At 53.7% G+C, this 17,193-nt stretch overlaps 2 protein-coding genes across 7 annotated transcripts in view; one reads left to right on the top strand and one right to left on the bottom strand.

Annotated features, from left to right (window-relative positions):
• Positions 1-1,366: 1,366 nt before the first annotated feature.
• Positions 1,367-11,058, bottom strand: SFXN3 (sideroflexin 3). 2 transcript variants are annotated; one of them, XM_032281353.1, is made up of 12 exons: positions 10,729-11,058; positions 9,771-9,948; positions 8,447-8,610; positions 7,624-7,794; positions 7,177-7,275; positions 6,730-6,805; positions 6,486-6,571; positions 6,088-6,215; positions 5,871-5,920; positions 4,268-4,317; positions 3,411-3,458; positions 1,367-3,140 (listed from the first exon to the last, which is right to left on the bottom strand). In XM_032281353.1, exons 3-12 carry the CDS (start codon positions 8,605-8,607, stop codon positions 3,044-3,046), a joined length of 966 nt encoding a protein of 321 aa, XP_032137244.1. In that variant the 5' UTR covers positions 8,608-8,610; positions 9,771-9,948; positions 10,729-11,058; the 3' UTR covers positions 1,367-3,043. The 2 variants fall into 2 exon arrangements, with proteins under 2 accessions (XP_032137244.1, XP_032137245.1); XM_032281354.1 differs by lacking the exon at positions 9,771-9,948 and having other exon boundaries at positions 2,562-3,140; positions 10,729-11,040.
• Positions 11,059-11,110: 52 nt separating this feature from the next.
• The window catches only part of PDZD7 (PDZ domain containing 7), a 23,578-nt gene continuing 17,495 nt past the window's right edge, over positions 11,111-17,193 (top strand). For all 5 annotated transcript variants that reach the window (XR_004269928.1, XM_032281347.1, XM_032281348.1 and 2 more), the window contains exons 1-2: positions 11,111-11,199; positions 11,854-12,244. Coding sequence is in view for 4 of the 5 variants with exons in the window: in XM_032281347.1 (XP_032137238.1) it covers positions 12,019-12,244 (226 nt within the window). In the remaining variant the exon portion in view is untranslated. The remainder of the gene's footprint in view (positions 11,200-11,853; positions 12,245-17,193) is intronic.

Raw genomic sequence — 17,193 nt, 5'->3', positions numbered from 1 at the left:
TTAGGAAGCCGACCTCATTAGTTCTGGTGATCCTGGAAACCGAGTAGGATATGCCCACTTGAACCCCTCCCTATGGCCAGCCTAAACTTAGAACATGGGCAGGGAGAGAGGGAAGGTTGTGGTTTTTCCGGTCTTCCGTAATAGGCAGGATGAGGGCTCTGGAGCAAGTGAGGCCAGGCAAGGGGAAGAAGTTGGGAGGGACAGCCAAGGACACCAGTGCAAGCTTCCAGAGAAGGTTCCTGGAGTCTAAGCTCTGGGAGGAAGACAGGAGGCCCACCCAAGAATGGGGCAGAGCACTTTCCAGTGAAAAACATGCTGCCCCTAGGCCCAAATGTTGACTTCTGAGGAAATTTCCAAGTCTACGGAGGCAGTTTGGAAGGTATAACTGGCTAAGGTTTGTCCTTAGAGAGCCTGTGATGTGCCCTATAGCTAACTCTTTTGATGTGTTTGAGAAACTGGTGTGGAATTAGGAAGGAAAGATAACAGAGAAGCCCACTAGTGCCCTGGCCAATCTTTTCTCTGACATGGTTTATTGTTATCTGTGGAGTAAAGATAACTGTTATAAATGTTCCTAAGGGTCTTGTTTTGCAGAGATTTCTGTACCTCACTCCCCAGACAGGGTTATCTCATATAGATTTTTCCAGTAAAGTATTAGGTTGGTGCACAAGTGATTGTGGTTTTTGGCACTACAAGGACTCATTTCATGGGAATTGCCGAAGGCCAAAACAAAACTGTAACTGCAGAAAGAGCTTCAAGAGTTGACCAAGGACTCCAGTGGGCTTGGTGATTGACAGAACAGGATGAAATTAAAACTGGTTATCTAGGCCAGGCATGGTGGCTCATCCCTGGAATTCCAGAACTTTGGGAGGCCAAGGTGAGTGGATGGCTTGAGCCCAGGAGTTGGGCAAAATGGCAAAAATCATCTCTACAAAAAAACACAGAAAATTAGCTGGGTGTGGTGGTGCGTTCTTGTAGTCCTAGCTACTTAGGAGGCTGAGGCAGTAGGATCAATTCAACCCTTGAGGTCGAGGCTGCAGGAAGCCGTGATTGTGCTACTGTACTCCAACCTGGGTGATAAAGTGAAATTGTCTCAAAAAAAAAAAAAAAAGGAAAAAAAAATAAAAATTAAAAAGAAAAGGAAAGAAAGAGATGGTGAAAGCATCTACATTCCCCCTCTACCTTAGTACATGCTTGGGGTGCCAGTGTGAGGACTGATTTTCTAATCTTAGAACTCCCTCTGCTGGGGGATGAGAGTCTTACACAAAGGGAGGAATGAGATCTTGACTTAGTGGGAACAGATGGAAGTCTGCAGCCAGAAGACCCTTTCTGGGCACTCAGGACATGGAATCAAGTGAAGGCCAAGAAGTAGACAAGTTTGCAGTTTATTGAGTAACAGCTGGCTTCATAGACGTTACCACTGGGGACGGTTGATGGGGGAAGCAGGAAAATGCTCTCAGAGGATTCCACTGGATACTCTGAGCCCTTTCACCTGCCCTGCCCCACCCACCACTGCAGCCAGAGGTCATGGGAATTGGGATCTGACTACACTCTGTGAACTTACCACCACTCATTCCATCCCCAAGCCCATCTTTTATGTGGACTAGCCACTGATGCCTTGGCCCTTCCTCTTCCTGGGGGTGGGGAATGGAGGTGGGGACAGGACCAAGGCTCAAGAAAGAAAAGAAGTTAAGATGGGGTGTTTTGCTGAATGTCTAACAAATGTCAGTGGAACAGGCTGGGCATGGTGGTTCATGCCTGTAATCTCAGCACTTTGGGAGGCCAAGGCAGGTGGATCACCTGAGGTCAGGAGTTCAAGACCAGCCTGGCCAACATGGTGAAACCCCATCCCTACTAAAAATACAAAATTAGACAGATGTGGTGGTTCTTGCCTGTAATCCCAGCTACTTGGGAGGTTGAGGCAGGAGAATCACTTGAACCCAGGAGGCAGGGGTTGCAGTGAGCCAAGATCACACCATTGCACTCCAGCCTGGGCAAAAAGAGTGAAATACCATTAAAAAAAAAAAAAAAAAAAAAAAGACGAGACAATGGAACACAAAATTCCCTGTCTTAACATTGTACATTTGGGGCGTAGTTGCCTTTGAGGATGTGGTAGTTACACCCTCTCTGATACCTATGGAGTTTAAGCACCATTCCTACAGCTGTGTCCTTCAGGAGAGGTGCAGTGGGAGCTCTTAAAGGGGAATGCTTGCTCTGCCTTTGTGCCTTTTTGGTTGGGGAAGGGAGTTGGGATTATAGGATTTAGATTTGAGGTCATGATGTCAGAACACACCAGGAGCTCCCAAGACTGTCCTTGAAGATGCCCATGCTGCAGGGTGGGGTGGTGGGGGAGACAGCAAGGGCAGTACAGGACGCAGGCACTCCTTTGTCCGGTAGAGAGGAGGAGGGGAAATGGAGTTGTTCCAGGATACAGGCGATAGCACTAAGGAATGCCTAAGTCCCCTGCCTCCCTTGTCCCAACATGTCTTCCTCTGCCAGCCCAGTTGGTTTGGGAAGCTAGGTGTCAGAAACCTGAAGGATTCAGCCCACTTTGGCCTGCTAATGTCTCCAAGTCTCTGTCCTGAGGTCCTGGGGCTCCTACTATGTCTAGAAGGGATGAGGTACCACCAAAAAGAACTTGGCTGGTATAACAGTTTAGAGAAGGAAGTCCCACCTGTAGGCTGGCTGGCAGGCAGGTGGACGTGAGGCTGAGAAGGAAGTCAGATGTCAGAACATACCAGGATAGCATGCCTGCTCTTAGCTTTCAGGACCCAACGTCCACATACACACATGTATCATGTATTATATGCGTGGACACTCAAGCACAGGAAGGAGGGGTTATGTGCTCTGCTCTTTGCAACCAGAGAGGGGAGGAAAAGCCTTATGGAGGTATCTTCCCCAGCCTAATAGATAGCTACCCTCAATGGCCATCTGCCCACCAAGGCCCCTGCCCAGTGCCAGGCAGATAGGCAAGTGGCAGGGGTGACATGACTCCACTAAAGCAACGGCCCAAGGAGGTGAGGGAGGGGACAGAGGCTGACCCTCCTCAAAGCCCCTTGTTGTAGTAGACCACTTCAACGCTGGGGTTTTGCTCATGGATCTGAGCTCTCAGCTCTGGTTCCAGCTTGCTCACGTGTATGGAGCTGCAACAGAACAGCACAGTCCAGTTAATGTCCCCTGAACCCAACGCCACTCAGGCCCAGGGATTGCCATCCCACCTCCTCCCAGGCTGAAGAATCCTCTCTCCTTTCTACTGCCAGAAGGACTGGCTCACTGTCATTCCCCCACTCCCAGAATCAGTGGAGTGCCTGCCAGGCCTCCTTCCTGAACACACTGGAAGATGCTAGGTCAGCTGGTTCAGAGATGCAGAGTCCAACCCAGAGCCCCCCGCCCGGCCCAGGAATAGCACTTACCTCTTCTGGGGGAATAGGGCACAGCACAGGGGGGTCGCAAATACCAGGCTGGGGGAGACGAGTGTTGAAAGGTTTGTAAAGCTTTGGCCTTAGGGTGTTCCCTCCCTGCACCCTGCCCCATCCTTGGAGATAGCCCCTAGGGGTGGAGATTGATTAAAGCTGAAAGGACCTTTTAGGAATAGTAAACCCAACCTGGACATCAGGTTCTAAGGAAAGAGACCCCCACAGCCAGTAAGTGGCAGAATCAGGAATTAAATTAGCATGAAACTGCTAGATGGCACCAAAAGGTACATTTCCATGGTTTCCTCTTATAGGTGAAGACTGGAACCCCCTCAACTAAACGCTTGACCTTCAAGGACAGGGACCACCCCCTAACACACTTCAAGGACAAGGACCACCCCCCAACACATTCAGTAGGTGTCCAAGACACACACTTACTGAATGTATGAATGGATGATGTCTATAAACATTTTTTTTTTTTAGACAGAGTTTCGCTCTTGTTGCTCAGGCTGGAATGCAATGGCATGACATTGGCTCACCACAACCTCCGCCTCCCGGGTTCAAGTGATTCTCCTGCCTCAGCCTCTCAAGTAACTGGGATTACAGGCATATGCCGCCATGCCTGGCTAATTTTGTACTTTTTTAGTAGAGACAGGGTTTCTCCATGTTGGTCAGGCTGGTCTTGAACTCCTGACCTCAGATGGTCCACCTGCCTTGGCCTCCCAAAGTGCTGGGATTACAGGTGTAAGCCACCGTGCCCAGCTGTCTATAAACATCTTAAAGGCAATCCATACCCACCCACATCTACCATGGACAAGGCACTCCCACACACCCCAGCTAACTCCTTGCACACTTACCAGAAGCCTACCAGTCCCACCTGCAGTGGTGCCCCCAGCCAGGGGCGGCGCTATGGAGAGAAAGAGAGAGAATGAAATGGCTCGTGTCCCCTGCCTCACTAACTGTCACACATTTCACTGGCCATGGCTCTATCCCATCAGCCTTTCCCCGGGGCCCTTGGAACTGTGGCCCTTTTCTTTCCTCCAAGGCGATGACAGGGCTGGGACCTCCAGATCGCACCCTTCCACTCCAGCCAGGCCTGTCTGCTGATCACCCTCCCTGCCACCCCATGACACATTCTCGCCTCTCAGAACTGGTTGCCATGGCACTCCTTGGCCCTCTTTTTTCTTCCCTCACTTTCTCCAGGAGCTGATTTCTTCAGGAAACCTCCTCTGAACCTCCACTCACTTCTGTCCACCCCAGTGGCATGAATCTGACCCTTTCCAAGCACATCTCCCCCTCAGCACTCTTCTCAATTTGCTCTGACCACAGGGACCACCAGTCTGTTCCTGAAATGTGCAAACCCTCCTGCTGCAGTGCCCCTACACTGACTGTTTCCTCCACCCCAAACTCTTCTCTGCGTTCTTTGGCTCTCTCTTTCTCATCCTTTGGGCTTTACAGACCCCTTCTCTGTGTAGACCATCCTATCTACACAGCTCCCCCCCATGAATCTCAATTACACTGCCCCACTGCTTTCCTACAAAGCACGTATTATAATTTCCAAGAATGTATTGGCTGGGTGGTGGTGGCTCATGCCTGTAATCCCAGCACCTTGGGAGGCCGAGGCAGTTGGATTACAAAGTCAGGAGTTCGAGACCATCCTGGCCAACGTGGTGAAACCCTCTCTCTACTAAAATACAAAAAAAAAAAAAAAAAAAATTAGCCGGGCATGGTGCACGCCTGTAGTCCCAGCTACTTGGGAGGCTGAGGCAGGAGAGTTGCTTGTACCCAGGAGGTGGAGGTTGCACTGAGCCGAGATCACACCACTGCACTCCAGCCTAGTGACAGAGTGAGACTGAGTCTCAAAAAAACAAAATAAAAAGGAATGTATTTATTAGATGCCTCCTTGTTTACTTGTTTCCGTGTCAGACTACAAACTTCATGAGGACAGGGGCCATAATCATCTTGTTCAGTGCTGTCTCCTCAGCCCTAAAACATGCCTGGTGCAGAGTTGGCGCTCAGTCCATTTGTAAATAAATAATTCCATGAATGAGGCAGAGCTTGTTCCTGTGCTTTGCTTCTGTGTCCTGTTCATGTCTGTGTGTGCCTATGTGGCTGTGTGTACCTATCAGTACGGAGGAACTTGGGGGTGAGAGAATGAGCATGAGATCCAGTGTGGCTGTGACAGTCTCCTCCCGTGTGTGTCAGAAGCCTCTGAAGTAACACTGGGGAAGTTGGTTTCCTTCCCTTGTCCTTTCCTCTCCTCCTGCCCCCGAAGTGTTCCTTCACCTCAGCCCGGTTCACTCTTGCGGAATGAATGAAGGTGGAGGGGGAGGTGCAGGGCCCAGGAGAAGGGCTGGCAAGTCTTAGAGAGTCAGGCCAGGCTGGAGAGAGGGTTGGGGACTGGTCACTTCTTCTTCCAGCCACCGCCACTTCCAGGACAGGAAAGGTAGAGTCGCCTACCTTCAGAAAGTCTTTCTTCTCCAGAGTGTCCATTATCAGTGGGGGGATGGCTGTGGGAAGAGCAGGGCCAAGGAGAGAGTTAGTGGAGTCAAAGTCAGGAACTGTGAAGGGCGACCCCTCACATCTCCTCCCACTCTCCCCAGAGTCCTCCAAAGCCCTTGACTGTACCCGCTTCTCTCAGAGCCTCCCGTGCCCCACCCAGCCACCCCCTCCTTACCCATGGCAGGAATCGCCATGCAGATTCTTGAAATCACCACCTGGAAGATTCCCTGCTTGGCTGCGGTCACAGAGTAGCCAAGCCTCTGACCTGCCTCGTCAGTCACCGGGATGCCCACCTGCAGCTCCCTGCAAAAGGAAGGGGGTTGGCATCAGATCACAGGCCCTGGATCCCGTCTGTAATACCCGAATGGGCAGCACCTTCACAGTGTCCCACACACACCCCAGACTCAAAGGCTGGTTCTCTGACCTGAGGATCCCAGGGTCAGACTGAGCCAGGACCCAGCAGCTCATGTCTAGGGAGGGAGAGGGACATCCCCATTCTGAGTCAGTCTGCATGGCTGAGCAGTGTGCTACATTATACTGGGCATGCGTATGCCAGGAGCCGGGGCCACTCACCTCTGCCTCATCAGGGGGATGTTGATGCAGTTGGCAGCTGCCACTGCTGCAAAGGGCACAAATCTGCCGACCAAGGGGGGCAGGTGCTGGGGAGGAAGGGTGTTGTTCAGTGGCCCAGAGGGCCATGGGGTGGTGAGGGACTCTGGGGAGATATGGGGACATATAGGTCAGGACTGGAGGTGTGATGAGGAAGGAGGAGGCAGATAGAGGATGAATGGGGGGCCAGGGGAGTGGGGGCCTTTACCTTGGTGAGGGATTTGAGTCCCAGGGCCGTTGCCACAGCTCCAGTGGTGGCACTCACATAGGCTGTCCCCAGCTGCCTGTGGGTAGAAGAGCCAGGTCACAGGAGAGAGGTGAGGAGTCCAGCATTCAGCCCTTTCCTTTAGGAAAACATGAGGCGTAGAAGGGGAAGCTCATCTCAGAGCAAGGGCTCCCTCCATCTCCAGCGTGAACTTGTCTGGAAGCCCCGGTCACATACTTTGAAGAGGGCTGGGTCCCCCACAGCATACATAAGAGGACCTTATGCCTTCAGCTAGGCAGGGTAAGTTGAGGCAGGGCAGGCTGAGGAGAGGGCGCTGAGCACTGGCTGCATGAACCACAGGGGAACGGGAGAGAAAGGGGAAGGCACTGGTGGACTGGGAGAAGGGGGTCGGACAGGACCATGCAGCTTCTGCTGGGGGCTGACTCTCACCCCACGGTGATGGGAGCGTCGCCACTGCGGTTGGAGTAGTTAACGATGGCATTGAAGGACTGGTTCACCCACTGCCAGAACACCACAGTTGGGGTCTTCCTGAGGGAACAAAGACACTCACTTCTGCCCCCTCTACAGTGGCCCTCATCTTTGGGCCCCCATAATGAAACCAAAGGTTATTCTCCAAGCCTAAGAAGGGACCCAGTTGATGGCCCTGGAACTAGTTCTGGTAACCGCTGTGTGCCCCACCCCCTCCACTTACACAAACACACCTACTGTCCCTGGGGCGAGAAAACTCCTGAGGCTGAGTTCTGACGAATGCAAGGGATTCCAACACAACCTGTCATTCACCCACTACTCTGCCCCAGTTGGCCCAGACAAGAAGCACCTAGTCAAGCCATGCTCTAGCTCAGGGCATTCAGAAAGGCGACATGTGATGAGACCTGCCTGTAGAAGGTGAGCATGCAGCCGGTGATGGTCATGTTCATGGGCACCTGGGCTGACATGCGGCCAATCAGGACCACCTTCTCCCCTGTGTCCGGATGGAAGGCGGAGTCATACACATACTTGGCCCTCCACAGCTGGTCCTCAGTGATCCCTGGGGTCACCACACCGGCCCTGCAGAAGTTGGCAAGGAGCAGGCACGCTATGTCAGGAGGCAGACCTGTCCTCCCAGGCCCCACCTGCCTAGCTCAGGGTAGCTCTGGACAGAGAACCAGGAACTTCAGCCCCCAATCTCAGCATAAGTGAGTTCCTTGTCTTTAGAGGAGGGCTAAAGTTTCCCAGAAGTGGAGGCTCCTATTTCTATTTCCCTTCTAGCTACACAAAGAGGGGTACTCTTCTGTTTCTGCCAAAATGCTGGGCCATGGGTGATGGGGGTTTCCAGTGGGTCAAAAATGGCTGTGAGCATTGCAAGAATTTTTCCTCCCAAAGATAAGGAGGATTCTCTCCTATCTTCCTGGGATTCCACTTTGAGCACCTCTATTCTTGCAGCAGGTGGCCCAGCAATGGGATAGGTCCCTGTGGAGGTTTGTGAAACATAGAGCACCCTCTCCCATAAATATTAATGCCATCTTCTCAATCTAAATGACCTAAAATCCTTTGAGTTAAAGCTCTATACCTTAGTTATCTGTGATGCCAGCAGAGGGGGCCAGAGAGTGAGGGGGATTGAGGGACAGGTTCACTGTTAGGCTTGAGGAGGCAGGTAACAAACATACTAATCACAGAAAATGAGATCGTGGCACACAGGGTCAGATGGTGGGGGGTTCACCTGTAGTTCTGCACAATGTTCCGAGAAGCTTCGAGCTGTGCCCCAGACAGCAGCAGATTTCGAGGATCAGTAACAGTAAAAAAGTGCCGGGCTCTGCCCAGGAAAGTACTTTGGTCCCAGCGAGGTTCCTGGATGTTGATGTCTACAGGCAGTTCACCCATTTTCTGCAGGACAGAAACAAGGGTCAGAGTGGGGGTCCAAGGGTCCAAGGGCTCCAGCTAGGGGAAGCTTTGGTGCCCCTGCCCTGGCCCCTAAGCTTATCATCAGTCCCTTCAAGAGCTCAAGGTGACTCTAGATAGGTAAGCAAGAATGTGGGGAGGAGCTGTTTCCTGGGCAATGTCCTGGCTAAGGGACTTGTAGCTGCTGGAGGAGGGGGAGGGGAAGACCAGAAACAGGAAAACAGATCTCCTTGTGCTCTGTCCTGGTACAGATTTTCATGAGTGAGAATCTACATGTATATGGTAGACACATGAACAGCAGCAGACATCCCAGCTACGTGTGCTGCAGGTATACAAAAATATATAATGTATACATTACACACCCATGCTCAGGTTAGCTTTAGGCCCCAGCTGCCCTGAGACCTGGATACAAACCCCCAAGGCTTTTTCGAAAGATGGCATAAGACATCCCACGCTCCAGTCCCTGACTGGAGGAGAGCAAGGCCTTACTGGCCACCCAGAGCTTACCTGTGCCAGATCTCAATCAGGGGACTCTGATGTCAGCCTGTGTGTGCATGTGGGCACGTACAAGTCCCCTCGACAGACCCATTTTCTCCAACTCACGCTGAATGACCCCAGGCTCTCCGTGGTCCCTGGCCAAGCAGAGCTGGCACAGACACTCATCCACCTCTCTCTGAGCCACCCGCCTCTGGATAAGAGCAGGATTCATTGGTGGTCCCCTCCACCCAGCACAGAGAGGAAAGCCTGGCGCAGCCATCTGGCTGAGTTGGGCAGAATCCTACAGAATGACTAATCCTCTCCAGCCACACTTCCTCCCACAGATGCAGACACGCCCTCCCCTCACACTCACATACCCATACACAATGACACCATCATGCACGCCCTACCCAGACGTACAGACAGCACGGAGATGCCCTGTATACATCAGTCCTCAAAGACCGTTACAGGCACACACGGGGCCCATCTGAAGACACTTGAATGTGTGGCCACACACAGCCCCACCCTGACATTCCTCCGCCAACCTCCCTTGTGCCCTGTGGACCTGCATAGAGGCAGACACTGACTGCACGGGGAGAGTTTCAAGGCAGGCCCTCTTCTCTGACCCCATTCTGTAACCCCGCCAGCCTGGGACAGCGAGCACTCACGCTTTCCAGGGCTCTCTGAAGCTCTCAGAACCGCCTTCCTCTCTGCCTCGGCTGTCGCCGCTGCCTCCGCCCGGCCCTCCCAGCCGTCACACGGGACGTCACGCCTGACGCCGATCAGCAGGGAGGGGCGGGAGCTTCCCGGCGGCGCCCAAGCGGTGGGCCCGGGGATTGGCAGAGCCTGGGGGCGGTGGGTGTCATTTGAGGCGATGCCCCAAGTCCGGGCCACCGAGACCAGGCCCTAAGCCGCTTTCTAGAGCCAATCATACCTCGGGGATCAGTTCTGGCCCCCTCCCCAGCCAGAGAGAGGAATGGGGAGAGCCGCGGGCGCTGTTCCCTTTGCTTACAGTCCCCTGGCGGGCTTAGGGAGGCCCCAGCCCTGAAGCCAGGGATCTAGGTGTCCAGAGAGAAAGCCCAGGGCACAGGTGGGCGGCATGGAGGGGCAGTCCTCTGCTGGTGCGCGGGGAGGGACTCGGGTTACCGCCTGGCTTGTTTACTTGATGGCTGCCTTGGCAATGCCCTCTGCCTGCTTGCCCCACTCGGCTCCTACCCCGGTACCCACAAGCTCTTCTTGCAGCAGCACGGCATTCGGCATTCGCATCACTTCAGAGCCCCGTTCCTGGAGTGCCTGTGCCCCTTCTATGTCCCCAGCCCTCTCCCTGCTCCCCCTCTCTGGACCCTAGCTCCACTGTGTCCCTGGTCTCCTTACGCTCCCAACCCTTAGCCCTGTACCCCAGACGGTAGCCCCACCCCTGGGATGTGGAGGGGCAGACAACCCCAGTAACCCTGTGGTCTGCATCCGAGCGAGTGCATCAGAAGGATTCTTAGGACTCTTCCTGTCCTGGGACCAACCACCCCACCCTGCGGCTGTTCCAGAACCGGGAGGCCAGAGACACCTTCTGACAGAGGAGGATGCAAGTGAAGAAAGCTCCCCTCAGCCACGCACATACTCACAACTTACCCAGCCACCACACAGAGCATGCCTGCAGCAAATGCAGGCTCACGTCCCGCTCTGCCCCGTGACATCCCCCCATGGAGACCTCAAGGATGCCCGCAGAGGAGTGGCAATTCCAGGAGCCCAGTTAGCTGGCTTGGCTCGGCTCGGAGAAGAGGTAGTTCTGGCAGGAGGGGAACAAGCCAAGACCCAAGCCCTAAATTTGCAGGATGGGATGGGACATTAGAACCAGAACTGGGGCGGGTAGAGAACTCTGCTGCCGGGGACCAGGTAACGCTCGGCTGTACCCAGTGCCCATGGGAGGTGCCGGGAGGGAGTGACTGGCCGCCCCACCAGCCAATAGGAGCCCGGGGCGGCGCAGGCCAGCCCAATTCCCGCAGCCTCCGCGGAGAGTGGGCGGGCTTGCTGGCTGTAGCAGCAGCTCTCGCCTGCGGGTGGTCCTGCCTGCAAGGCAAGCGGCGGCGCACCAGCGACCAGGTGAGGGGGGGCCAGACACAAAGGGGTGGCGGGCCTGAAGGGCTGAGTTGGGGTTGGGGTGCTGCATTCTGGGTCGCAGAGCTTCTCTGAGGGAATTGGCCCCAGGTTTTGCCCGGGATGTGATGGGACCCCTCTCCAGCAGATCCTCCCCGCAAGCTTGGGAGAGGTCTATACAACCTCTTTAGACCCAGAGTCGCAGCCTGGAGCCCAGGGGTGTCTGGGGGGCCTCCTCGGCCGCAGCTAAGGTCCACGCCCCCCTCACCCCCACCACCTCAGGACACCCCCATGCCTACATATGCATGAGAGAGGTGATGCCATGAACTGTCTGGACCTCTTTTGTCTCATGCCGCTTGAAGCCCAAGGGCCCGCAGTAATCCCAACTCCACTCTCAACCTCTGCTGAGGACTGGGGATGAGAGTAGATAACTCAGCTGCGAGCAGGAATGAGGGATGAAAAGTTCCCACCGGCCTTGTATAGTCAGCGACAGTCCACAATGGTGCCTGGACAGGGCAGTTCTCTGGCCTGGGGTGAGACAGGAGGGGAGCCTAAGGCATGGGAGGGCAGGATGCTTAAACCAGCCGGGAGGGGTGGAAGTTCTGGGGACAGCAGGGGAAACATTTACACCCCTCCCTTGTCCTTGCTTTCCCTGTCCAGGCCTGGAGCTCACACTTCTGAGAGGCAGCGTAAGCGAGGGCCTCCACGTTGCTTAGACCCCAGCCTGGCACAGAGGCTCATGGAGCTCGAAGCACGCGGGGCTGTCCTCTCCAGGGCTAGCAGATTCCTTCTGGACCCGTAGGGTGCCACCCCAGCCCAGCCACCATGGCGCACGGTTTCGCAGTGGGCTTCGACCCACTGGGCCTAGGAGACCTCAGCTCTGGCTCTCTGAGCTCCCTCTCCTCTCGAGGCCACCTAGGCAGGGACTCAGGCTCCACCGCAACGCGATACCTGCTAAAGAAGCAGCAGCGGTTGCTAAACGGGCCCCCCCGTGGAATCCGAGCCTCATCACCCATGGGACGCGTCATCCTCATCAACTCCCCCATCGAAGGTGGGGCGGGGCCCAGCCACTGGCGTCAGTTGGGAAGGGTGGGGGTAGGGGACAGTGGGAACTCAGCAGAAGGAGGCAGAGCCAGTATGAGTGGGGAAATTCAAGAGATGGGAGTCACAGGGAGGTGGCAGGCCACCTGGGACCCCATACACTCTTCCTCACCTGCCCTTGGCCTCTCCCCAGGCCAATCCTGCAGGGCTCCAGGGTCGGAGATGGGTCAGAGGAGAGAGATAAGGCCCTGGCAGCAGGGAAGGGCATGTGTGTGGTCTGCTAGCCCCAGGTGGGCAAGGCAGGGGATTGAATTGGCCTCTTCCTCCCATGGACTCTGCCTTTCTCCAGATCCATTTGTGTGTACTTCTGAGGGGTGGGGCAGAATGGAAGAGTACATCTTCCATCCACCAGTCCATTGTGTGACAAGCTCTGTGCTGGGCTTCCAGGAGTCAGTTCCCAAGTGGGTAGACAGCATTCAGGGCTTCAGTGCAGAAGGAGGGGAAAGAAGGCAGCGCAGCAAATGTTCAGAAGAGGAGGGTTGAGGGTAGGGAGGGAGCTCCCTCAGGGATGGGGAGACCTAAGCTTATGTAGTTGCTTAGTGCCGCTTCAAGGAGCACCAATTCTATACCAGCCCTGGGGAGGTGTTGCAGGGGACCTAGAGAGAGATCAGGCTCCATCTTCACCTTCCAGAAATCTCCAGTGTAGCAGGACAGAGCAATAAGAGCAGCTGCCGGCAGGGGTGAGCTATCATCAACAAAGGCTGGAAGTGAAAAGCATGGAGCATGGTGGGTGGGCACTTAGGAGCCAGCCTGGCTGCAGTGACAGATGTGAGGCGACCAAGAGCTGGTGAGCAAGACAGGACCTTGAATGCCAGGGGGGGAGCTAGGCCCCCTGGGCCTGGGCTTTCTGTGGGCAGGACCAGATAAGTATCTCCAGCTCCTCTCCTCTTTCTCAGCCAGCAGCGCTCCCCTGGCTGGATCCCAGACTGGACTGTTCAGGCCCTGCTCCTCCCCCTCTGACCCAGCGGGGCATCTCTGTTCCCCTCCCCAAGCCAACAGAGCAGGGCTGGGGGGTGGGGAGGAACATGTTGCTCAGGGAGCCGGCTTTCCTCCCCCAGTGGCCTGGCACACTCACCCCTGTCATCCACCAGTCTATGCCTCACCCTCTGGTGAGCAGCAGGGTACTGCTGAGGGTCACCACTGTCATTCTGGTCAGGGAGCAGAAGTCTCCAGAGGAGCTAGGAGACATTGGGGAAAAAGGAGGCAGGCATTGCATCGCTGCCTTTATTAGCCCCATTCTATTAAAAGAACTATGCTATACTTCTCCCCAATAGACTCTCTTTCTCTTTCTCTCTCTGTCTCCCCCAACCCCTTGCCCATGTATGATGCAAGGGCTGTTTATACTTTCCCTCTTTTTTTTTTTTTTAAGAGGGAAAGGGTCTTGCTCCGTTGCCCACCTAAGCTGAAGTGCAGTGCAGTGCAGTGGTGTGATCACAGCTCACTGAAGGCTCAAACTGCTGGGCTCAGGTGATCCTCCAGCCTCAGCCTCCTGAGTAGCCAGAACTACAGGCATGCACCACCAAACCTGGCTAATTTTATTTATTTTTTTTGTAGACACAGGGTTTCACCATGTTGCCCAGGCTGCTCAAGGGATCCTCTGGCCTCAGCCTCCCAAAGTGCTTGGATTATAGGCATGAGCCACTGTGCCTAGCCTGTATCGTCCCTCTAAAGATGCTCTTCCAGGAGTTTCATGATTGCTTTCTCCCTCTACCTCCTGCTAGTGCCACTGTGCAGCCAAGGAAGCAGCATCTCCTAGCAAGTGAGAGACTGGGGGGTTACTCTTACCACTTGGCCTCTACTCTGACTAGGCTGAGACTCTCTGAGCTCAGAATTCTCCCCTTTGCCTGAGCACAGACAGCTCCCAAGTCCCCACAGCCTGGAACCCTGCCCCAGGGTATTATTTAGATCACTCCCAGGGAGTAAAGTAGATGATAAGGAATAAACAGTGGGAAGGGGGACATTGCCACCTACATCAGCCCAATGAGGTCCCACCAGCTCCTTAAACTCAATTGGTCCCAGAGAAAATGCATTACCTTTAAGCCAGGAAAGCATTACCTTCAATGCATTTCTACTTATTCTCCTAGTTTGTCCATCCATCCATCCATCCACCCACCATCCATCCATTTATTCTTTCACTTATTAAAAAAAAAAAACTTATCAAATACCAAGCACTGTGCAACATATTGGAGATACACTAGAAGAGAATTACAAAGACCCTACCATGATTGAGCTTACAGTTTAGTGAAAACAGATAAATAACACAAATAAGGGAACAATGACAAAGGATGGGAAGAGTCAGAAGGTGATCATTTGATGATATGATAGAATAGTGCTTCTCAAACTTTAGATGCCTCAGAATTGCTGGAAAGGTTCCTTCAGGGATAGATTGCAGCGCTCAGTCCCAGAGCTTCTGGTTCAGAGGGTCTGCGGTAAAGCAAAACAATTTCCATTTTTTAGCAAGTTCTCAGACCACACTGACACTGCTGATCCAGCACCACGCTTTGAGAAGCCCTATAAGAGGGACTCACTGGCAGGAGGGATAGGGCACTCCAGGGAGCCTTCTCTGAGAAAGTGGTGCTTGAGACAGGAGGGGAATAAGGAAAAGGAGCTGGCCTTCTAAAGGCCTTGGCAGGAGCACTGCAGGCAGAGGGGCGCTGGAGGGGCTTGGCCTCCATGAGGAACAGGAAGAAGGTCAGTGTGGCCAGAGCTCAGTGAGGGAGGGGAGGGTGGCTGGAAGGGAGGGCGGATGCATGGGGAGGGGAGAGCCCAGGCAGGGCCTTATAGGGCATGGTAAGGAGACTGGAGGTCTAGAAGCAGGATCAGGTGTTGAAGTTTTTAATCAGGGAAAAGACATGATCTAATGAAAAAGCTGACTCTGGGTACTGTACAGAGAATAGCTAAAGGGGGCAAGAGTGGAAGCAGGCATAGAGCTGGGGCTGCAATGGGGTGCCTGGGGGAGAGGCTGGGGCAGTGCAGGTAAAGAAGCTTCCCTCCTTGCAGGGCCCAAGCTCCTGGAAAACCTCAGATTTCACATCCCCTGACCCAGGGCCCTAGGGAGGCCCCAGTGAGGCCCTGAAGAGAGAGGGCTGGGAGCAAGGGAGCAAAAGGCTCCTTGGCTAAGGCTGAAAGGCTCCTGACATCTGTGTAATCTCATCAGCTGGGAAATCCCCGCCCCCCATGTCTGTCCTGCGCCACCCCTGCCCACAGGCTCCCCTTAGGGATTTCCTTCTGAGCTGCCCTGGCCATGCACTGTAACCTGACTTCTCTTAGATCAAATTGAAGTGTGTCTGTGTGTGTGTGTCTGTGTGTGTGTGTGTGTGTGTGTGTGTGTGTGTGTGTGTGTGATTTCTCCCTGTCAAGAAGCACCTCTAGAGTAACCCTTACCCAAGAAAAAAAAATCTCAGCTTCTCCCCTGGGATCCAACTTACCCCTCCAGCCTTCTCGCTTCTCTGTAACTGGAAGGCCTCCTCAAGGGCTCACAGCTGAGCCTTGCTGGCTCCTTCCCCTTTGTCAGTGCCCCCACCCCCCAACCCATCCAAATCCCACCCATCGGACTCCTTAAAGAAACCTTACCCGGGCCAGGCACAGTGGCTCACGCCTGTAATCCCAGCACTTTGGGAGGCCAAGGCAGGTGCATCACTTGAGGTCAAGAGTTTGAGGCCAACTTGGCCAACAGGGTGAAACCACATCTCTACTAAAAATACGAAAATACCAAAAAAAAAAAAAAAACGAAAAAATTAGCCGAGCATGGTGGTGGGTGCCAGTAGTCCCAGCTACTCAGGAGGCTGAGACCTGAGAATCACTTGAACCTAGGAGGCAGACATTGCAGTGAGCTGAGATCACGCCACTGCACTCCACCTGGGTGACAGAGTGAGACTCCCATTTCAAAAAAAAAAAAAAAAGAAAAGAAAAGGAATCTTACCTGACAGCTTCAGCCTCTAGAAACCCCCTTCCCCGCTACTTTCCCCAGTGTGATGGAGAGGGCCGCCTTGGGCACATACATACTGCAGTGTGATGGGTTTGGGGTTCCTTTCTCCATGTAGCCAGGTAGTTCCTAGAACCCTGGCTTTCAGAATCAAAGAGTCTAAGAGATGGAAGGGGCCTCAGGGATTCCAGACAGGGATTTGCTGGGTCTCAACTTGCATGCCTTCAAAGATGGGAAGCTCACTATCTGTCCTAAAAAACCCCTTTCATTTCAAGGCCAGGGTGGTGGCTCACTTCTATAATCTCAGCACTTTGGGAGGCCAAGGTAGGCAGATCACAAGATTAGGAGCTCAAGACCAGCCTGGCCAATATGGTGAAAGCCCATCTCTATGAAAACTACAAAAATTAGCTGGGTGTGGTGGTGCACACCTGTAATCCCAGCTACTTGGCAGACTGAGGCAGGGGAATCACTTGAACCTGGAAGGCAGAGGTTACAGTGAGCTGAGATGGCGCCACTGCACTCTAGCCTGGGTGACAGAGCAAGACTTTGTCTCAAGAAAAAAAAAAAGAAAGAAAACCCATTTCAATTCCAACAGCTGAATGTTTTAGTTTTTTCTTATAAAATCTGCCTCTGTCTAATTCCACTGTGTGGGCAAGAGTACTGTAGGCAGGTTCTGCCTTCTGGCTCACACAGCCAAAAACAAAAGCATCTAATGCTTTCCACAGGGTAGCCCTACAACCATTTGAAGATAGAGCTACTACACTAATTTATGCTGCAAGCTAATGAGGCCAGACACCCTCAGCTGTGCCCCATAGAACAGAATCTTGATCCTTCTTGTCTGTCCATCTGACCCTCAAAGAAACAGAATTGTTTATTAATTTGGCTTATCCCAGGCCCATGGGCATGTGAAGCTCAGTAAACATTGATACACACACACACACACACACACACACACACACACACACACACACACA

The sequence above is a fragment of the Sapajus apella genome, unplaced genomic scaffold (assembly GCF_009761245.1).
Source record: "Sapajus apella isolate SASKATOON/1434 unplaced genomic scaffold, GSC_monkey_1.0 scaffold13, whole genome shotgun sequence".
Lineage (NCBI taxonomy): Eukaryota > Metazoa > Chordata > Mammalia > Primates > Cebidae > Sapajus > Sapajus apella.
The sequence above is the reverse complement of the archived record's forward strand: the minus strand, read 5'-3'. Positions and strand labels throughout refer to the sequence as shown.

Coding starts and splice junctions, on each gene's coding strand:
- SFXN3 (XM_032281353.1), bottom strand. CDS start 8,607: ATGGGTGAACTGCCTGTAGACATCAACATCCAGGAACCTCGCTGGGAC. Junction 5,921..6,087: donor CATGGCGATTCCTGCCATGG/GTAAGGAGGGGG, acceptor CTCTTCCCACAG/CCATCCCCCCACTGATAATG. Junction 3,459..4,267: donor GTGGGACTGGTAGGCTTCTG/GTAAGTGTGCAA, acceptor CGTCTCCCCCAG/CCTGGTATTTGCGACCCCCC.